This window comes from Rhynchophorus ferrugineus, unplaced genomic scaffold, assembly GCF_030347505.1.
Source record: "Rhynchophorus ferrugineus isolate W39M unplaced genomic scaffold, kcgeb_rfMv2 rfM10, whole genome shotgun sequence".
NCBI lineage: Eukaryota > Metazoa > Arthropoda > Insecta > Coleoptera > Curculionidae > Rhynchophorus > Rhynchophorus ferrugineus.
In genome coordinates this window covers 11,945,599-11,967,857 of record NW_027472589.1, presented here as the reverse complement: position 1 = coordinate 11,967,857, position 22,259 = coordinate 11,945,599, and the positions used below count along the sequence as shown (strand labels likewise).

The following is a 22,259-nucleotide window of genomic DNA, read 5'->3' as shown; positions in this document are numbered from 1 at the left end:
GCCTACCATAGTAAAACACATTTTTTTGGCAAAATTAGTTTTTTATTTAACATAATTCCCTTCAACACTGAGTATAGTGACCCTCCAACTTTTCGATGCCATTTTTGTAGTACGATTTGTGCTTTGCTTCAAAATAGACCTCAGTTTCGGCGATCACCTCTTCATTCGACGAAAATTTCTTCCCAGCGAGCATTCTTTTGAGTTCTGAGAACAGGAAATAGTCGCTGGGGCAAGCTCTGGAGAATACGGTGGATAAGGAAGCAATTCGAAGCACAATTCATGGATTTTTGCCATCGTTTTCACTGACTTCTGACACGGACATTGTCTTGGTGAAGCAGCACTTTATTTTTTTTTCAAATGTGGCCGTTTTTCGGTGATTTCGTCCTTCAAACGGTCCAATAACACTATTTAATAGTTGCTGTTGATGATCCTTTATTTTTTAAGGTAGTCAATGAAAATTATTCCATGCGCATCTCAAAATACAGACGCCATAACCTTGACAGCCGACTGTTGCGTTTTCCCACGCTTTGGAGCGAGTTCATCGTATGCAGTCCACTCGGATAACTGTCGACTGGACTTCGGAGTGAAGTGATGAAGCCGTGTTTCATCCATTGTCACATATCGATGCAAAAACTCGGGTTTATTACAGGGGTTACTCGGGTTTTTGGTCAAAAGTGAGCTCGCGCAGCACCCACTTTGCACAGAGTTTTCTCATACCCAAATATTCGTGAATGATATGATGTACACGTTCAGTTGATATCATTAGAGTGTCTGCTATTTCCTTCAATTTCAATGTACGGTCATTCAAAATCATTATGTAGGTGGTGAATGACCGTAAATGATAACTGTGGCTGGCGGCTTGGTTGGCGCAGTGATAAAGGCGACAGGATGGTCCCCCTACTGTCTTCGGTGCTCATTTCCCCACATCTTAGCATATTAATCCTTGTTGGTTGATTTTCCTGGGACAGTGTCCGGAAACTCGGCATCAAGCCAAGTTTTTGCTTTCACTGATTTTTTTTCTTTCGAAAAGCTATATTTTATCAACACGCGAAATTCCTTTTTATCCATTTTTTTTCACAATTAGAAAAGTTGCTTCAGTCAAAATTCTATAATTCGCAAACTAATGTTGCAACAGCTATCAAATTTATACACGCATATTTTGAGGGTTGTAGCTAACTAAAAAACGTATGGGTTTAATTCTAGTAGCGCCATCTATGTGTCAGACCGGGGACTTTTCAAATGATCTGTTCTATCTGAGAGATTACAATTAGTGTGTAATATTTCCATTTCTTTTAGTAAATCGGGGATAGACGCAATAATATGAACACTATGCATTTTTAAGTGTTGACAATGCTGCTTCTGTATAAATAATGCCATGGGTGTGCATTACTCAGTTTACATGCATGGTTACAGATATATTTCAGAGTGTTATAGGCTTTGATGTTAAAATAAGTGGTCGATGAAATCATTGGTGTTCGGTTAGTTCGAGCGTCTGTGACGAAAACAGTTGAACTATTTAACGTTTCATAAGCAATAACATCCACAAGCATCCAGCATCCAAAAAACATCAGCAAAGAGGAATAGCGGTTGAAACTCAAAGACAAAGATCGGCGAAAATTAAAAATGTTTGCGGTCAGATAGCAAAAGACTATGGCGGCAAAAGTGATATCAGAAGTTAACGCTTTCATGATTAATGCTGTTTCGATAAGAAGCGTACTGCAAGATCTCCACAAAGCTCATTCATGGAAGGGTTGTGACCGCGACGTCCTTTATAATGGAAGTCAGCGCTAAGCTACGAAAGTAGTGATGCAACGGACATAAATCTTGGAGATTGCAAGAATATGGTATAGTTCGAAATCATTGGTTACGGGCCCCCCTCCCTTTTTACATTGCTACATTGCTCCAGCCGTTATGTTTGGAAAAATGGACAACGATCATAAAACTTGATGATCATAACCGGCCGGGTTCATATAAGGAAAAACTCAAAAGAAATCTACGATCCGGACTCTCTGCTTCCTACAGTCAAGCTTTGGGGAGGTTTCGTTATAATTTGGGGGCAATATCGTAGTATTCACCTGGTCTTCTTACTGTCGTCACTGGAAGGATTACTGCCAATGAATATCTCGACCTTCTTAACAAAGATGTTTCTATTATGCCTAGCATATTGCTCTCAAATCCTGCCAAATTCCAAGATGATAATGCACCCATATACACAGCTAAAAAGTGTCAGTCTTGGTTTGAGAATCCTCAAACGTCTTCCCTGATCAGCACAATTGCCAGACGTTCACCTCCAAAATCATTAAAGCAATTGGCGAATGTTTTGGTACAAGAATTGGACAACATTTCATTAGAAACCACTTAGACACTCTATGTATATATTTCGCGAACGATTTCAGCTGTTTTGAAACGGTTTTGGTTGCAAATGATCACTAATTAATTTACGTTGCGTATATATCAGATGTTCATATTATTTTATTATTCCTTTCTATATATTTCACATATCAAAACTGGAACATAAATCTGCATTATTATTTCATCACCGCACTCGTACGTTAGTTTGATTAGAGGACGATATAGATATAAAGACCGGCCCTGCTCGTCGTTTGGCTGCTTTAAAAGCCGTTTGGACGATGAACAACCCTTGGGGAGGCCGACTTCGTCATAATTAGGTTAATGCCGAAGTCCCGGTGCAAAATTATATAACATCGCATATCTGAAGGACATGCTTTCGGACATGTATGAATGATGCTCCGGAGAGGGCTTTAGGCCTCGATGGAAATATGCAAATCCTCTTTTTGGGCCTCGTCGAGAGGCTTTGGCCGTGTCCTTTCGCGCTCGGCCGATTTTTGTAGTAGGCGTTGCGGCGATGACTTGACGGAAATAAATATTGATGTCTAAGTACTCGAAACGTTAAAACAGCATTAAATCAGTTTTGGGTCAAATATACAGTATATGAGTGTATTTATTTGGTTCTAATATCCATACTAATTAAGCACAATTTAAAACATGATTTTAAATTATATAAAGTGCTGATGAAACATTTAGCATATATTTGTGTTAACTTTTAAGCTTTTTCTTTCAAAACAGAAAAACAATGAGGGAAATAGAGTGAATTTGATCTTTAATTTAAAGGTTTTTGTAACTAATATGGAGACTTGTTGCTATTGAGTTTAGCCCCTCAATGTATGCGCCATTATTTAGATTGCTATCTATACTATCTAATTTCTTGAATCATTTTGCGACACTAGCTATTCCTTTGTCTGTGAACCTCGTTAGCTAAAGTAATAATTGTGATAATAGCAAATTTATTAATATTTGCTAATAAATAAAATATACAGAACTACTACATGTTACATTACGATAATATAACACATTTCATATAAAAATATATACTAATTGTGTCCGTATTATCACTACATAGTATAAAACAACGGATTTTGATGCGGTTTTTTTCAATAGAGTGATTCAAGAGGAAGGTTTATATGTATAATACATGCATAATATACTAAGGCAACATTGCTAATTTTAGAGGTTTCCAACGTGATGTCGTAAATTAACCTATTTTTTTAGGCTTATTTAGCAATTAGCAAAAACGCTGCCTAACCCTACGAGTTAGATCAAATTAATGTACTACAGTATTGTACACCATAAAAAAGTCTACAAAAAAGTCCGCGATGGTATATGTTTATCTTTTAGGGATAACCCACATTAACCATGATGTCGTAAATTAACCTATTTTTTTAGGCTTATTTAGCAATTAGCAAAAACGCTGCCTAACCCTACGAGTTAGATCAAATTAATGTACTACAGTATTGTACACCATAAAAAGATCTACAAAAAAGTCCGCGATGGTATATGTTTATCTTTTAGGGATAACCCACATTAACCATTTTTATTGTTTACTTTTTACGTGAGAAAATGGCTTATTTACGAAGCTATTTTAAGCAATACGGCATTAATCCTTATCGAATTAAGTACCTTAAATACAGTGTGCAATTAATATAGATCAATATGGTTCCTTACAGCATGTAAATTAAACAAATATTTTCGCTGATATTACAAATTTAAAATTTGTGTTTAAAAATGTGTAATGTAATAAAAATTGTATGAATTTAGATATTTCAAAGATAGCAGGAAATCTTCATAGTAAGTATAGGGGAAGAGGAATTGTTTTACTCCAAATTTAATGCGTGCAGGCCAAGGGCAGTAATGAATGAACCAAAAATACTGGATCGATTTTAATCATGTTTTCATTGAGTGACATAGGCATATATATTTTATGCCCGTGCAAAGTCGGAGCGGGCCGCTATGTTTTTATAGACAACGTTCATATTTTTTCTGTAGTGTATTTAATTTAGTATCAGCATTGCACCCGTGCGAAGCCGGGGCGGGTCGCTAGTATATATATATTATAATTAAATATCTGAAATTGATAAAATAACATATAAACAAAACATTCATGCAAAAATGAAAATATAAATACCTCACGTTACTTCTATATGCATTAATTATATAAATTATATAGGAACATATTAATTAATTATGTTTATTTTCCAACTATGCTTGTATTCAATATTTAATTTAGCACTGTAGGACAAGTACCTTTGAATACATATTTTAAACTGTTGCCTTCTATAAATATTTAAAATATACCTGAAAGACTGAAACAAGAGCAAATGGTTCTTGGTTAATAAAATAGATGTAATTTTCATCAAATAATATATCTGGGGATATTTTCATAAGAATCTAAAATTAATGGGAAAACAAATACAAAATCAACATAAATAACATTTATATGTAAACGCTGAAAAATATAGAACATTTACTAAAATGTGTACCTAAAATTTTTAAAAGATATATGGAAATTTAAAAAACTGCCAAAAAATTTAAAATATTAAAAACATATGTACCAAAAATTAACATAATAATTTTAAATAATTTCGACATATTTTATTCAGTATTGCCAAATCAATATTTCAAAGAAACAAAATATATTACACTGCCTGGCTAAATAAAAACTGAATTATCGACATCCTTACTAGCTAGTGAAGAAAATATTAACACAAGTTAAACAGAGTGTTAATTATACTGCTTTATGCAAAATAATTACATTGCATATAAAAAAATACGTATAAAAATGTAATTTTGTATGTATATTAATAAACATATTAAAATCAGTTGTAGCGTCTATGACTTGTTTAGTGTTGAATTTAGAAAGTATCATTCTACAGATATATAAAAACATTGTGTAATAAAATTAATATTTAGAATTTAGAAAGATACCTTGATTTATTTAGGAACTAGTGTAACTAGAACAAGTACATTCAGAATATGTATTTTAGTTATATTTAAACTTCTCCACGGATTATCGATATTTAATATAGCACTTTATAATAAGTTAGAACAAACGTATTTTAAACTGTTGTCTTATATAAATAGTTAAAATATACCTAAACGACTAAAACAAATGGTTCTTGGTTAATAAAATAGATGTAATTTTTATCAAATAATATATCTGGGGAAATCTTCATAAGAATCTAAAATTACTTGGAAAATAAATACAAAATCAACATAAATAAATTTTATATGTAAACGCTGAAAAATATAGAACGTTTACTAAAATGTGTTCACCTAAAATTTTTAAAAAATATATCGAAAATTAAAAAACTGTCAAAAAATTTAAAATATTAAAAATATATGTACCAAAAATTTACATAATAATTTTAAAACATATTTTAACTTAGTTCAAGTATACATAATAAATATGTGAATTTATATGAATGAGATTTTAGAAATCGAACGTCTAAAGTATTATTCAATAAGTATATAATTAAATATTTAATAAAATTTTAAGAATTTTAAAACAATATAACCTCAAACATCAGTTTCTTTTCGGGAATATGCATCTATATATCAACAAATATATTTTGTTTTAAAATGTAATGCAAATGTAAAACTTGAGGAAATAATAAAACGGGATGTTCTATTCGTAATTTGTTTAACACTTGAATATAAAAAGACTTACTCTATAAAATATATTTAAACATACCATTAAATAGTGAGATATTTTAAGTAATATTAACTGAATTAAACCTGAATTTAGCTTATCCCTTCAAAAATTAATTGAAAAATAAGTAAAATAATATTTTATCCAATATGTATTAAAAAAAACACTAAAAAAATAATAAAATCAATTGTAAAGCCAATAGTTTACTTTAGAAAAAATTCTTGTTAAATTAATGAAGTATTTAGGTAAAATAAACTATTTATATTCATATTAATTCAAAAATACTAAGAAACGTAAAGATTAGAAATAGTGCCTACGTAATCTTGATAGACAAACATGAAAGATATCAAACAACAAAGAAATAATTAAAGAATATTTGAAAGAATTTACTAAAGTAAGTTCAGCTAAAATTTAGAAAAAATATATCAAAAATCAAAAACTGTCAAAAGTAAATAGTGCCTGTAAAATAGAAACATAAAACTTATATCAGTGCCTATGGGATCTTGATACACAAACCTGAAAAATGTTATACAAATTGCAGAATTCAATAAAATAATAAAATTAAGTTAATAGAATGATTTAAAATTTTAAAATAATACCAAAATGAATTAGGTTTCTTGAAATCAATTTCTTTGGCTCGGTGATGAGATAAATCTAGTATCTAGAAGAAATATATTGGGAAAAAATATTATAACACAAAAATTATACTAACAGGTCATTTGAAAAGTCACCGGCCTGGCACATAGATGGCGCTACTAGAATTAGTTTCATGTATTTTTTCGTTAGCCCTAACGCTCAAAAAGCGTGTATAAATTTGGCAGCTGTCGGATCATTAGTTTGTGAGCTGTAGCATTTTGTGTGAAGCAACTTTTGTTATTGTGAAAAAATGGATAAAAAGGAATTTCACGTATTGGTAAAATGTTGCTTTTTGAAGGGAAAAAATACAGTTGAAGAAAAAACTTGGCCTAATGCCGAGTTTCCGGACACTGCCCCAGGAAAATCAACCATCAAGGATTGGTATGCTAAGTTTAGACGTGGTGAAATGAGCGTCGAAGGCGATTAACGCAGTGGACGCCCAAAAGAGGTTGTTACCGACGAAAACATTTAAAAAATCCACAAAATAATTTTGAATGAGTGTAAATTGAAACCGAATTAAATAAGACATTCTAAAGATGTAAACTGAAGGTGTACATCATATCACTCACGAATATTTGGGTATGAGAAAGCTCTGTTCAAAGTGGTTGCCGCGCGAGCTCACTTTTGACCAAAAACAAAGACGAGTTGATGACTCGGAGCAGTGTTGATCAAGCGTAATAAACTCGAGTTTTTTGCACATCATTTCACTCCAAAGTTCAATCAACAGTCCAAAGTGTGGGAAAACCCAACAATTGGCTGGCAAGGTTATGGCGCCTGTATTTTGGGATGCGCATGGAATAATTTTCATTGACTACCTTGAAAAAGGAAGGATCATCAACAGCGACTATTACATACCGTTGAAATAAGTCAGTGCAAACGATGGCAAAAATCCATGAATTGGGCTTTGAATTGTTTCCTCATCCAGCGTATTCTCCAGATCTGGCCCCCAGCGACTATTTCCTGATCTCATATATCAAAAGAGTGCTCGCTGGGAAGACATTTCGATCGCCGAAACTGAGGCCTATTTTGAAGCAAAGGACAAATCGTACTACAAAAATGGTATCGAAAAGTTGGAGGCTCACTATAATCAGTGTATCACCCTTCAAGAGATTTATGCTGAATAAAAAAAAATAATTTTGGCAAAAAATGTGTTTTACTATGGTAATCCGGGGACTTTTTAATTGGCCTTTTATTTAAACCTTTTAAATAGACTATTCAAAATAAACTTAATAAAAGTACTTTTAAATATATTATTTAACAAATATTAATTTTCAATTTTGTTTACACCAACTTTCCTATAAAGTAATTATCAAGGATTAAATGTAAAAATATTCGAAAACAAATATTGATGTTATGCACCAACTCATGCTATAAAGTCATTGTAAAATGGATGAGTACTCACGAATATCTCATTGGAAAATCAGTATATTTAATATTTCATGAATATTTGGTCATTAGGGGTGAATCCTCTATTTGAAGCTGCTATTTCTGTAACTCGGCCCTACATTTTTGAGGTCAAAAAAGTACACAAGAACAGTTCAAAATGTCGACAGCACCTGTTTTCTATATATCAAGTCCTTGCGTATCAAAATCCATGTTTTGAAATGAAAGTAGCCATTGTAAAATATGTAAATATAAGGAGAGTATGTTGATATTAGTATAAATCCCAAATTACAATAGGAATAAAATCTGGTTAAAAATGACAACTTACTCTCAAATGGTGATGTTTTCGATGGCTGATAACGTAGTCTTTATCTTGGCACCGTCTGGTCTGGCATATCCTCGTCTCGGTATTTGGCAGACACTTTGCATTCAGATTCGACTTCCTGGAGGACAGGCCCGATCCGCACTCGCTCGAACACGTCGACCATCTGGAAAACGACGGTTGGCAAGAAGGTGGTTGTTCTGCTGAAAATCAAGCGGAAAAATAACGAATATTTACGTCTAGTCTACAAAATATCGAGGATTTAGAAGGGTATCTTGAATGGACGCATGCGAAACAGTGTTTTAGTTTGTTAATTTGCGACTAGGTGGCTCGAGGTATAAATTAGTTAATAAAATTGAGATTTGACACTTTCTGCTTTCAGAAGGTTATTCTAGAAAATAAGAAGGCGTAATAAGAGTACGTGTGTTTATATTTGTTGGAAATAATCAAGAAATTACTGGATGTTTTGGACTTTTTTGGTAATTATATACTTCCTATAGAAACAATTTGCATTTCGGTTTAATTTTTTTCGACAAAGCTTTTGTTGAAAACGTCTCTTTCGAATTGGATGCATTTTCCATCATGGTTGACAAAGCAAACTTAAAAAACTTGTAAACTTACGTATTAAATATTCTTATTTTGTTAGCTGTGTTTTTATGGTTCTTTTTTAGTTAAAATTGTTTGCTTAAATTTCAAATAGAATGCACAGCTTTCCTAGGGATCCTGCTATATGCCAGAGATGGCTTTTAGCAAAAAATAATGAAATACTGATGGGAATCTCTGGCGAGGTTTTAAATAAGGGAAAAAGGGTTTATCGTGTACATTTAACATAAGTAGACTACAAACCGAAATGTGGAAGAGCATTGCTTAACAGGGATGTGGATGCACAGGGGTCTAGTTGTTATTTAAATAAGTCGTTTATAATGTTAACTATATGTAACTGATTTGAAAAATATGACATGCCCCTATTTTAGCTGTGGCATAGGAAAAGGAAAGCATTGATTGAACAGTGAAGTTATTGAAGCCCGGCAGTATAACTGATGTAATTTGACGAAGCCAGTGACTTTTGTTACCTTCTTAATAAATGATGTCTCGCACTGTTCTATTTAAATCCCAGATTATGCACAAAACTTATCAAGCAGTCTGGCCAATATTTTATATCAGCAAATGCCTGTATTTCCCAACACGATCAACTTTACTGAGCATTCTCAAAGAGACGTGATTAGAAAGTTAATAGTTAGGTGTTATTTGTTTTGGTGGGTGAGAAAGCGAACAGAATAACAAAAGAGAGAAATGAAACATTTTTTATTGCAACATCTAAAATATATGGATGACGAACAATTATATACTTGCAATAAATAATTGGCAAAAATAAGATTAAAAGGACAGTTCATATTAAATAGTCGTCAACATATATATTGTACTGTACTCTATATTTAACCGAGTTATATTTAAGATAATATAAAATGTTTCATGTTCAATAGTTTATTAAACTTTGTATATTTAAAAATATAAGTTTTGTATTAAATTTTTTATGTTATGTTTTCATATATTTTCATTAAACATAGAAAATTCTATGAGTTCTTCCTCGAAAGAATAACAGGTCAATTGAAAAGTCCCCGGCCTACCATAGTAAAACACATTATTTTAGTAAGTTTAGTTTTTTTTATTCAACATAATTCCCTTCAAGACACTGATTATAGAGACCCTCCAATATTTCGAAACCATTTTTGTAGTACGATTTGACCTTTGATTCAAAATAGGCCTCACTTTCTTCGATCATCTCTTCACACAACGAAAATTTCTTCCCAGCGAGCATTCTTTTGAGATCTGAGAACAGGAAATAGTCACTGTGGGCAGATCTGGAGAATACGATGGATGAGGAAGCAATTGGAAACACAATTCATGGATTTTTGCCATCGTTTTCACTGACTTGTGATACGGTGCATTGTCTTGGTGAAGCAGAACTTTTTTCGGCGATTTCGTCCTTCAAACGGTCCAATAACGCTATGTAGTAGTCGCTGTTGATGGTCCTTCCTTTTTCATGGTAGTCAATGAAAATTATACCATGCGCATCCCACAATAGAGACGACATAACCTTGCCAGTCGACTGTTGCGTCTTCCCATGCTTTGGAGCGGATTTATCGTGTGCAGTCTACTCGGATGACTGTCGATTGGACTTCGGAGTGAAACGATAGAGCCATGTTTCATCCATTCTCACATATCGATGCAAAGACGCGGGTATATTCCGCTTGATTATCTTCAAACACTGCTCCGAATCATCAACTGTTGTTTTTGATCAAAAGTGAGCTCGCGCGGCGCCCACTTTGTACAGAGCTTTCTCATACCCAAATATTCGTGAATGATATGATGTACACGTTCAGTTGATATCTTTAGAGTGTCTGCTATTTAATTCAGTTTCAATTTACAGTCAGTTAAAATTATTTTGTGGATTTTATAAATGTTTTCGTCGGTAACAACCTCTTTTGGGCGTCAAATGCGTTCAACGTTTTCGGTGCTCATTTCACCACGTCTAAACTTAGCATACCAATCCTTGATGGCTGATTTTCCTCGGACAGTGTCCGGAAACTCGCCATTAAACCAAGTTTTTGCTTCAATTGTATTTTTTCCCTTCAAAAAGCAATATTTTATCAACACGCGAAATTACTTTTTATCCATTTTTTTCACTCAAAATGCTATAATTCACAAACTAATGATCCGACAGCTGTCAAATTTATACACGAATCTTTTGACGGCCAGGGCGAACTAAAAAACATATGTATTTAATTCTAGTAGCGCCGTCTATGTGTCAGGCCGGGGACTTTTCAATTGACCTGTTATTTGCAATGTAAATTTAACATATATTTAAATAAAACGTATTTTAAAAATTTTATTGCATTTTTACTTTTACTATTTTTACTACTGCTATTATTATTATTAAAATGTTTTAAATTTCCCGCTACTCATATTGTCAGTCGCGCCCTCTGGTGGCAAATGAAAGCTAAACTTGTTCCCAGGTAATACATGGGAGATACCATTCCAATTCCTCTGTGTTTTGTAATCTAGTCTGATGGGATACGCACACAGATAGACACATATATTCGAGAAACGTCCAACAAATCATGCAAATCTTCGATACAGCCGGGAGGAGACGATATTTTTTTCAGCGTCTCCCCGACAATTCCGAATCGCTGAAGTAAACAAACATTAGGGTCTCGGTATAGGCGGAAAAGGAGAAATATGAGAATTTATTCCAATAAAGGGGAAAAAGTTTCCTGGGCGAAGAACGGAAGGGGTTTTGTTTACTAAAACGCGAATTAAATGTTTTATTCCCGACTCTTTTTGGTTCGGGCGATTTTCCTACGCTGCCGGGAAATTGTTTTACTAGTCAACAGACTTTATATTGGATATTTAATTTAAAATTCTAGTTTAATTTATAATGGAGACTTGAGCGGTTTTGTACGCCCCAAAAGTTTTCTGCGGCTTTGATTCAATCTGAATAAATCTTAAAATTAACTTATTTTAATATTAAAGTATATATATATATATATATATATATATATATATATATATATATATATATATGTATAGATGTTTAATGTATTACCTGCCGCAATTTTTCAACAAAATTCGTTTCAGGATCAAACAATATTTCCCTTCTCATTTTATTCTAGTTAAAAGGAGACACAATGCTATATGGTTAGTACGAACGTGAAACTGAACTAGCCTGTCAAATCCGGTTATCCAACTAACACAAAATTATTCAAAATATTAGTTATAATTACTACAGATTATCAACCGGCAAACTATTGGCTCTATTCGAGATCAAATATACGAAATGCATATGAACAGTAGGTACACATACTATTTTATCGATATAAACATAATTTATTAAAATTATTTCAGGGAGAATTGTTAGTCTGGAAAGTATACATAAAACAGTTAAGAACATGCAGCATTTTGAGTGATGTAAGACATCCCTTCATACACCCCTACGGTGCATAGTATTTAAATGGTGTAAAGATAACCCCCGAAGAGGTCTAATGGAACTTCCAGACATTGCCTTAAATAGAATTTAATATTTAAAGTCGTACAATAAAATCAAGGAATATAAATCATTTGACTTTATGTATCTTGATGAAACTTGAATATTTCATTTTTTGGACGCTCTTGGCCAGGCAGTAACAAAAAAGTGTAGAAACAACAAAAATTGATGGAAAAAGTTAAGTGTTACAATCGCAGTTGATTAGGTTTTATTGCTCATAATATTTATTAATAATTAATTGCAGATATATTGCTTTTCATGCATCGAATAAGAATATTTTTAATCCTGGTGCAGAATTAATGTTTTCCTACAAGTCCAAGGGCGGGTACCATGGAGAAGTGTACCTAATATGTTTTAGTTATGTTTTGAAAATCAACTGTTAAAGAACATGGAGGAACTATTATTATGGACAATGTACCATATCATAGCAAACTGGTGGGAAAATCCTAACAATAGCATCAACAAAGGCTTTAATGAAGGAATATCTTTCAAAATATGAATATTTTTGAAGTTTTGAAGAGACTATGCTAAGAACTGAAATGTTTGAAATTGTTGCTAAGTAAGTATAAATAAAATGTTTCATTGCGTTTATTGCAGTTTACATTTTTTACAAATAAGCCCGATAAAATATATACAGTAGATTATATGGCTGAACAATATGGTCACATAGTATTACGACTTCCTCCCTATCACTGCATATTCAATCCAGTCGAGTTGATATGGGGGGTAGCATATAATTATTATTAAAAGAGGTGCTGGTTGAGAAGGAGGATATTTCATAAACTGTTTGGATATGTGGAAGGAAACATTGTCGACCATAACACCTTCGGTTTGGATGAACTCGATAAGACATACAGAGGAAGAACTTGATGATCGATGATGGAATCGTGAACATGTTTTAGATAGTTTGGAAATTAATACTTTAGTGACTGACTTGAACAGTGACTCGGAAGGTGAAAGTGACTAAAGGACACTTTCAGGATATGTGATAATGCCGTGTAATGCAGGAAATTCCTGAGATAGAGTGGTGAGTGAGAGTCATAGAGTTGAAACAACTATAGCTATGCAAATAATTAACAGAGTATAACTATAGAAAATGGTATTGTAGGGTGTGAGAGATTTATGTCTTTATAGTTATCAACTCTGATTTCTATTTATCATTTGCTTGTTAATCGAAAAACTAATCAATTTAGTTTGAGAGGTAAGACGAAACTTTGGAAGGACATTTCTATAGAGAGTGAAAATATAAAGAGAGTAAAAATATATTATAAAGCATATTATTATATAATAATTTGCTCGAAGTTTTCAAATTTTCAAACTGCATTTCGTTGAAACCATGGTTTCAAAATCGGCCAGCAGTAGCTCAAATATTTATTCCATAATTTGTCACATATATAGAAAATATAAAAAAAAAATGTCCTACGAGATTTGTTGTTACATAAATAAATAAATTGGTTTGTTTATATAAACTTTTGTTTATACTGTGGATGTTATACCATACCAGTAAAATATAAAACATTAAATATCGTCGTATATATATATATATATATATATATATATATATATATATATATATATATTTATATATTTATTAATTGTAGTGTAACTATGATTGCAAATCTACACACAAAAGCTGCTGAACATTTCTTTTGTGACATGAAACAGATATAAAAAGATATAATTATGTATGAAAATCGGATAATTTCGGTGGAACCAGCCTAGGTAGAGAAGACCTCCTAAAAATATATAAATAAAGACTAGACATTGTTAGTTCCCGCTTAGTCACACTTACAATAATTTGTACACTCCTAACATCAGAAAAAAGATACTTTAAAAACTATAAGCGTAAAGTAAATAATCATTGGAAACAACAGCAAAAATTTGATAAAATTTGATTTGACAAAATATTTGATGTTTAATTATCTAAGAGTGTAAAATATGGATAAATGGTATCAATATTCTTCAAAGCCGGCTTTATTGGCGCAGTGGTAAAGTTAGCAGGACAGTCCACCGTTGCAATAGTAACGGGTTCGAATCCTTTTGGGGCATGGTCGTAAATTTATGTTCGTGATTATTTAACATTTGTGATTGTCCTTAGGCAAGAGTGCAAAATCCGACAGGGAAAATGATCCCAGTCACGCCAGTAACCAGGCTGAGTATGACCGGATGTCTTCTGAGATGATTTATAAAGTTGGTCATTCGCTAGTTGGTAGGCTTAATGCCGAGGGCCGTGGTTCAGGGCTCACGTTAAACTGTAGGTCCAGACCAGATAAATCCTCGTTGGTAAAAGTAGACTTTAAAATATATAAAAAAAAAAGGTGCGGAATAATATCAGGTAATAGTGACATATAAAAAAAAAGGTGCGGAATAATATCAGGTAATAGTGACTATCACTAAGAGTCAATTGTTTGCGATGAATTAGATGAAGAAGATGGACAGAATAAAGAAAATCAGTTTGTAGAATAGGAAAAATGTTATTTCGGTAAAAGTATACTCGGTTTTTCAAAAATCAATACAGACCAAAGACCAAGCCAATCCTTGTTAAAGTTTAAATAATATAAAAGGAAACTGGACATTTATTATCATTATGCGGACCCATCAAGGGTTTTCATTCGACAGTTTCATTAAATCGACCTTTAAAATTGAGGATAATATTCAAAAACTGCATATTTTCCAGATCAGGGCGCGCGACCGCCCCAAAAAGCTTTCCGCTGCAAAGAAGGAAAATACAAATTGTAATTTATATTAATAAAGATCAAAGAGCAAAGAGACTGGGGGATAATGAAAAGAGCGATGTTTTTGCGAAAGGTAAATGCCCTGGGTGTTATTTACCGAAACACCGACAGGAATATTTGGCGTTTCTCTCCTTGCACAGATTTTCCTCGGTTTATGGAAAATTCGCCAAATAATTTATACCCGAAAACACTCAGTGGGTATAATGAAAATTTAATATTGAAATAAATTTAAATCAAACAAGATTTTTTGCTAAAACGACCGTTTCTACTTTTTATGTTAATTTATATATATATATATATATATATATATATATATATATATATATATATATATATATATAATACAACTTTATTGTTTGTTTTAAGACATAGGTTAAGAAATAGCGTGAGAACATTAGCGAATGTATCCATTTCGATGTAAACCGACTCGGAGTCAGATAAATTCTAAATATAGCAACAGGTTTTCCACTTCGCGGTAAGCAAATTGCCGAAACCAAACAGGGATTCCATTAAGGAGGTTTCATTGGGCGGAAATGCGAATTTATTCGAACGAAGATCAAAGACTAGGGGCAGAGATAATGCGGGAAATTATACTTTTCGAGGAGGTAAATGACCAGAGTTTTATGCCGTAATAAACGACTGCGGATTTTCCAGGTCTCTTGCTTTCTCCTCTCGGTAATTGAGAAAAGCGTATCCGAATTATTGCTGCCCGAACTTAATAGCTTATACAGGGATAATGCATTTATGTTTATTAAATGTTTACGGATGGAATATATATATATATATATATATATATATATATATATATATATATATATATATACATATATATATATATATATATATATATATATATACATATATATATATATATATATATATATATATATATCTGGTCCTACAGTTTGACGTGGGTCCTGAACCACGGTCCTCGGCATTAAGCCTACCAACTAGCAAATGACCAACTTTATAAATCATCTCAAAAGACATCCGGTCTTACTCAGCCTGGTTACTGGCGTGACTGGGATCATTTTCCCTGTCGGATTTTGCACTCTTGCCTAAGGACAATCACAAATGTTAAATAATCACGAACATAAATTTACGACCATGCCCCAAAAGGATTCGAACCCGCGACTATTGCCACGGTGGACTGTCCTGTCACCTTTACCACTGCGCCAATAAAGCCGGCTTTGAAGAATATTGATACCATTTATCCACATTTTACACTCTTAAATAAATAAACATCAAATATTTTGTCAAATAAAATTTTATCAAATTTTTGCTGTTGTTTCCAATGATTATTTACTTTACGCTTATAGTTTTTAACGTATCTTTTTTCTGATGTTAGGAGTGTACAAATTATTGTAAGTGTGACTAAACGGGAACTAACAATGTCTGGTCTTTATTTATATATTTTTAGGAGGTCTTCTCTACCTAAGCTGGCTCCACCGAAATTATCCGATTTTCATACATAGTTATATCTTTTTATATCTGTTTCCTGACACGAAAGAAATGTTCAGCAGCTTTCATGAGATTTGAGTAGATTTGCAATCATAGTTACACTACAATTAATATATATGTATATATATATATATATATGTATATATATATATATCGACTGGACAATATTTAATGTTTTAGATTTTACTGGTATGGTATAACATCCACAGTATAAACAAAAGTTTATATAAACAACAAATTTATTTATTTATTTATAGGACTTTTTTCTATATATTTTACTAGGTGTGACAAATTATGGAATAAATATTTGAGCTACTGCTGGCCGATTTTGAACGCATGGTTTGAACGAAATGCAGTTTGAAAATTCCAAAACTTCCAGCAAATTATTATATAATAATATGCTTTATAATATATTTTTACTCTCTTTATATTTTCACTCTCTATAGAAATGTCCTTCCAGTTACGTCTTACCTCTCAAACTAAATTGATTACTTTTTCCGATTAACAAGCAAATGATAAATAGAAACCGGAGTTGATAACTATAAAGGCATAAATCTCTCACACCCTACAATACCATTTCCTATAGTTATACTCTGTTAATTATTTGCATACCTATAGTTGTTTCAACTCTATGACTCTCACTCACCACTTTATCTCAAGAATTTCCAGCATTACACAGCATTATCACATATCCTGAAAGTGTCCTTTAGTCACTTTCACCTTCCGAGTCACTGTTCAAGTCAGTCGAGTAATAAACAACTGTGGATTTTCCAGGTCTCTTGCTTTCTCCTCCCGGTGAGAAAAGCGTATCCGAATTATTGCGGCCCGAACTTAATAGCTTATACAGGGGTAATATATATAGATATATATATATATATATATATATATATATATATATATATATATATATATATATATATATATATTAATTTTATTATTAATTTAATTATATATATTTTAATTCAAGTAAATTATTCAGATTCATATTTGATCCACTGTTGCTTAGAATTTTTACACACTACTCAGACTCAAATATCTCCCTGAATCGCCGTTAGAATGACTCAAAGCTTCCTGTAAAATCTCAAACTCATTATATTCTGACTTCTTCATAGCTGTCAGACACATTCCATAATTATAACTTCGGGTTTTCAAAACTCTCTGTGGACCTTTTATTTTCAGAAATAGCTTCTGACCATCCAGTCAAACACTTAGTTTCTCTGGTGGGATATCTCCATACTAAATGTAGTTTATTGGCCGCCATTATTTTTGTCTTCAAGAATATTTTTCACTTTCATTCATTCACCTTGTTTCATCAATCCCAATTCCTTTGAATTTTTGTACTGCCTAATGGAATATTGTTGAATGATGTGCTATTATTACACTAGATTAATTTTGAGGATTTCGTTAAAAATTATTATTCTATTTCCTTAATATACAAAAATTAAATTTAATGATTAAAAATGATATTTAATTATTATTTGAAATAGTATTAATTCATTGGTAGCTTCTTCTCGCTAGCTGTGAATTGTCCATATATGGGCTATAGTAAGGTTTTTATTAACATATCGCTGCTTCAGTGCAAGTTTCAGTGCTCAACTATAAATAATATAGGAATATTTCTAACTATTCTCATTAATATATACAGAATTATTTTCATAATGCACGAAACCTGATGAAATATGGGTATATACATGGTTTATTATTATTCTTATTTCATTGACAATACGTTGGAAATGTTGGGCTACCCTACTATTAAGAGGAAAGTTCTTTATTTTTTCTTTCTTCTAAATAATATGACCAAGGATTTTTAACAAAATTCAAACATATTTGTAGCAATTTTACTTTCCGAAATTCAAGATATTCTTCATAAATTAGGACAAAAATACTATAAATAACTTCAGAGCTAGATTATTGATATTATGTATATAATGCATTATATATTGAGTGTTGAAAATGTTTTTTCCTAACGAAAACGCTTCTTTAGATACTACAGGAATATTTGTTCATTATCTAATGCTTGTTTTCGATTTTTCCATCCATATAGAAATTCTCTCAAAGGTCTATTTTACATTCATCACAGAAGCCTGGGGTTCACGATTAGTAACACCTGGAAAAGGAACCGAATTACTCGCAGCAATAAATATTACATGTAACTATCATTCAGGACGCGAACTCACTTACTGGACGACCGACAGTAATAAAGTACCAGACCTACTGGACTATTTCATTTCTAAAGGCATCTCATCAAATCAAATATACATCGAGAACTTTTACGAACTATCATCTAATCACACTCCAGTATTGTTGACATTAGGCGCATCAATTCTTAAAAAAACAAAGAAGCCTAATCTTACTAACAAATTTACTGACTGGGGCACGTTTAAACCTGTAATGCAGGAACAAATCAGTTTAAACGTAAGACTCAAAACCATAGACGATCTTGAGCTGCTAACCTGAAATATAACTGAACAAATTTGGTCTGATGCAAAAGACCTACCCCAACACCAAGAGTGAACCCTTGAAATTAGGGAATTGGTAAACAACGTAAACACATATGGTAAACAGACAAAAATTAGATTCAGTGAAATTACGCTTCACTTTACCTTCACCATTTAACACATCATTGTTTTTTGTTTTCTTATTTATAGACCTTTTTCTGTTCTTTGCCATTATTTTTCTCGTATATCTCGCCCAGTTGAAAACATTAATTTTTGCAAATGACGTTCCTGTAGGCTTTCTAAGTAACAATTTATCTTTGTGTTTTTTCATAAATAGTCTTAACCATGTTTTATCTGCTATGCCAGATTCACCGGATGAATTTTGCTCTGCCAACATCTAACTCATTCTGCGCATTCTGCGAACTCATTTTGTTAATCCACAAAACTTACTTTCTACCGTTTAATTCTATAGTCTTTCTATTCCATTCAAATGTTTTTCAACTGAGTACCTAACACCTTTTTCCTGCCTAATGTTGTGGTACTCGCTTCTTTTGAATTGAGCTCAATTTTCACTCTTAAGAATTGCAAAGTATTTCTTGGAATTTTGAAAGCTTTTGCCGCTTGCAGAAACCCATTTTCTTCCCCCGAACCATTTTAATGACTTTAACCATTTGTTCTACATCCCAACTCTTCCTTGATCCCTTTGATTTTGTCGGTGCCATTCTGGTAATTACAGAAAAACCAGCATTAGATAATGAACAAATATTTCTTTAGTATCAACAGCAGCGTTTTGGTTAGGAAATAAACATTTTCAACACTATTGAAATGCAATAATCTAGCTGTCTGAAGTTAGTTATAGCATTTTTGTCCTAATTTATGTAGAATATCTTGAATGGTGGAAAGTAAAATTGCTACAAATATATTTGATTTTTTTCTTAAATCCTTGTTCATATTCTTTAAAGGAAAGAAAAGACAAATAACTTTCCTCTTAATAGTAGAGTAGCTCAACATGTCCAACATTTTGCCAATGAAATAAGAATAATAATAAACTATGTGTATGCCCATGTCCCATCATGTTTGATGCATTATAAAAAAAAAATAATTCTGGATATATTAATAAGAATAATTAGAAATGTTCCTATATTATTGATAGTTGAGCACTGAATCATGCACTGAAGCGGCAATATGTTAATTAAAATCTTAATATAGCACATATATGGACAATTCACAGCTAGCGAGAAGAAGCTGGCAAAAAATTAATACTATTTCAAATAATAATTAAATATCATTTTTAATAATTAAATTTTATTTTTATATATTAAAGAAATAGAATAATAATTTTTAACGAAATCCCCAAAATTAATCTATCGTAATAACTTTATTCAATATGCCATTAGACAGTACAAACATTCAAAGAGATTGGGATTGATGAAACAAGTTGAATGAAGGAAAGTGAAAAATATTCTTGAAGCCAAACAGAGTTGCCCCCAATAAACCACATTTACTATAGAGATAGCATACGAGAGAAACTAACTGCTTGACAGGATGGTCTAAAGCTATTTCTGAAAACAAAAGGTCCATAGATAGTTTTGAAAACACGAAGCTATAGTTATGGGATATGGCTGATACCTGTGAAGAAGTCAGAATATAATGAGTTTAAGATTTTACAGGAAACTTTGAGCCATTCTTACGGCGATTCAGGGAGATGTCTGGGTCTGAGTAGTGAGTAAAAAGGGTAAGCAACAGTCGTTGAAATATAAATCCGAATAATTCATCTATATACATATATAATGATTTCGTAATATTCTTAATAATTCGTAATAAAACCAACTTGTTCTACATGTTCAAGTATTAAATAATATATCAGTAATTTTTCCGCATGATAACACGACAGGAAATTAAGTTTTAATCAAATTTGCGATAAACTCAAACAAATCTGAAAAGTCGAAAGTCACAGCGCGAAAAACCCGGCGACAATGTCGATTTAGAGAAGGGTAAATGACCGGGGTTTCCTAAAATCCCAATTAAGATTTTTCCCACTCCATGCCGCAGAGCCGAGAGTTTGCGCTCAATTATTTAGACGTTACCTAGTCATCTAACCGGCAAAAATTTTGCAATGGAAATGGGAAATTTTAATTTTAAAAGCCATTTGAATACCTGAAAGTAATTTCACGGAATAGACGGGACGTTCTCGAAAATTACCTTGGGCCGTATTTAGATGCAAGGGTATATTTGGGGAATATAATGGTCAATCAGGAGAGGACGTTTATATATACATATATGTATATATATATATATATATATATATATATATATATATATATATATATATATATATCACTACATAGTATAAAACAAAGTCGCCTTTTCTGTCCCTATATCCCTATGTGCGCTTAAATCTTTAAAACTACGCAACAGATTTTGATGCGGTTTTTTTCAATAGATAGAGTGATTCAAGAGGAAGGTTTATATGTATAATACATGCATAATATACTAAGGCAACATTGCTAATTTTAGAGGTTTCTAACGTGATGTCGTAAATTAACCTATTTTTTTAGGCTTATTTAGCAATTAGCAAAAACGCTGCCTAACTCTACGAGTTAGATCAAATTAATGTACTACAGTATTGTACACCATAAAAAGGTCTACAAAAAAGTCCCCGATGGTATATGTTTATCTTTTAGGGATAACCCACATTAACCATTTTTATTGTTTACTTTTTACGTGAGAAAATTGCTTATTTACGAAGCTATTTTAAGCAATACGGCATTAATCCTTATCGAATTAAGTACCTTAAATACAGTGTGCAATTAATATAGATCAATGTGGTTCCTTACAGCATGTAAATTAAACAAATATTTCCCGAGATATTACAAATTTAAAATTTGCGTTTAAAAATGTGTAATGTAATAAAAATTGTATGAATTTAGATATTCCAAACATAGCAGGAAATCTTCATAGTAAGTATATGGGAAGAGGAATTGTTTTACTCCGAATTTAATGCGTGCAGGCCAAGGGCAGTAATGAATGAACCAAAAATACTGGATCGATTTTAATTATGTTTTCATTGAGTGACATAGGCATATATATTTTATGCCCGTGCAAAGTCGGAGCGGGCCGCTATGTTTTTATATACAACGTTCATATTTTTTCTGTAGTGTATTTAATTTAGTATCAGCATTGCACCCGTGCAAAGCCGGGGCGGGTCGCTAGTATATATATATATATATAT

The 22,259-nt window shown here is 32.2% G+C and overlaps 1 protein-coding gene across 3 annotated transcripts in view; it reads right to left on the bottom strand.

The window, feature by feature from the left end:
- The window catches only part of Ccn (cellular communication network factor protein Ccn), a 294,872-nt gene that overhangs the window by 38,870 nt on the left and 233,743 nt on the right, over nucleotides 1-22,259 (bottom strand). For all 3 annotated transcript variants that reach the window (XR_013007498.1, XR_013007499.1, XM_076416498.1), the window contains exon 8: nucleotides 8,355-8,551. Coding sequence is in view for 1 of the 3 variants with exons in the window: in XM_076416498.1 (XP_076272613.1) it covers nucleotides 8,355-8,551 (197 nt within the window). In the remaining 2 variants the exon portion in view is untranslated. The remainder of the gene's footprint in view (nucleotides 1-8,354; nucleotides 8,552-22,259) is intronic.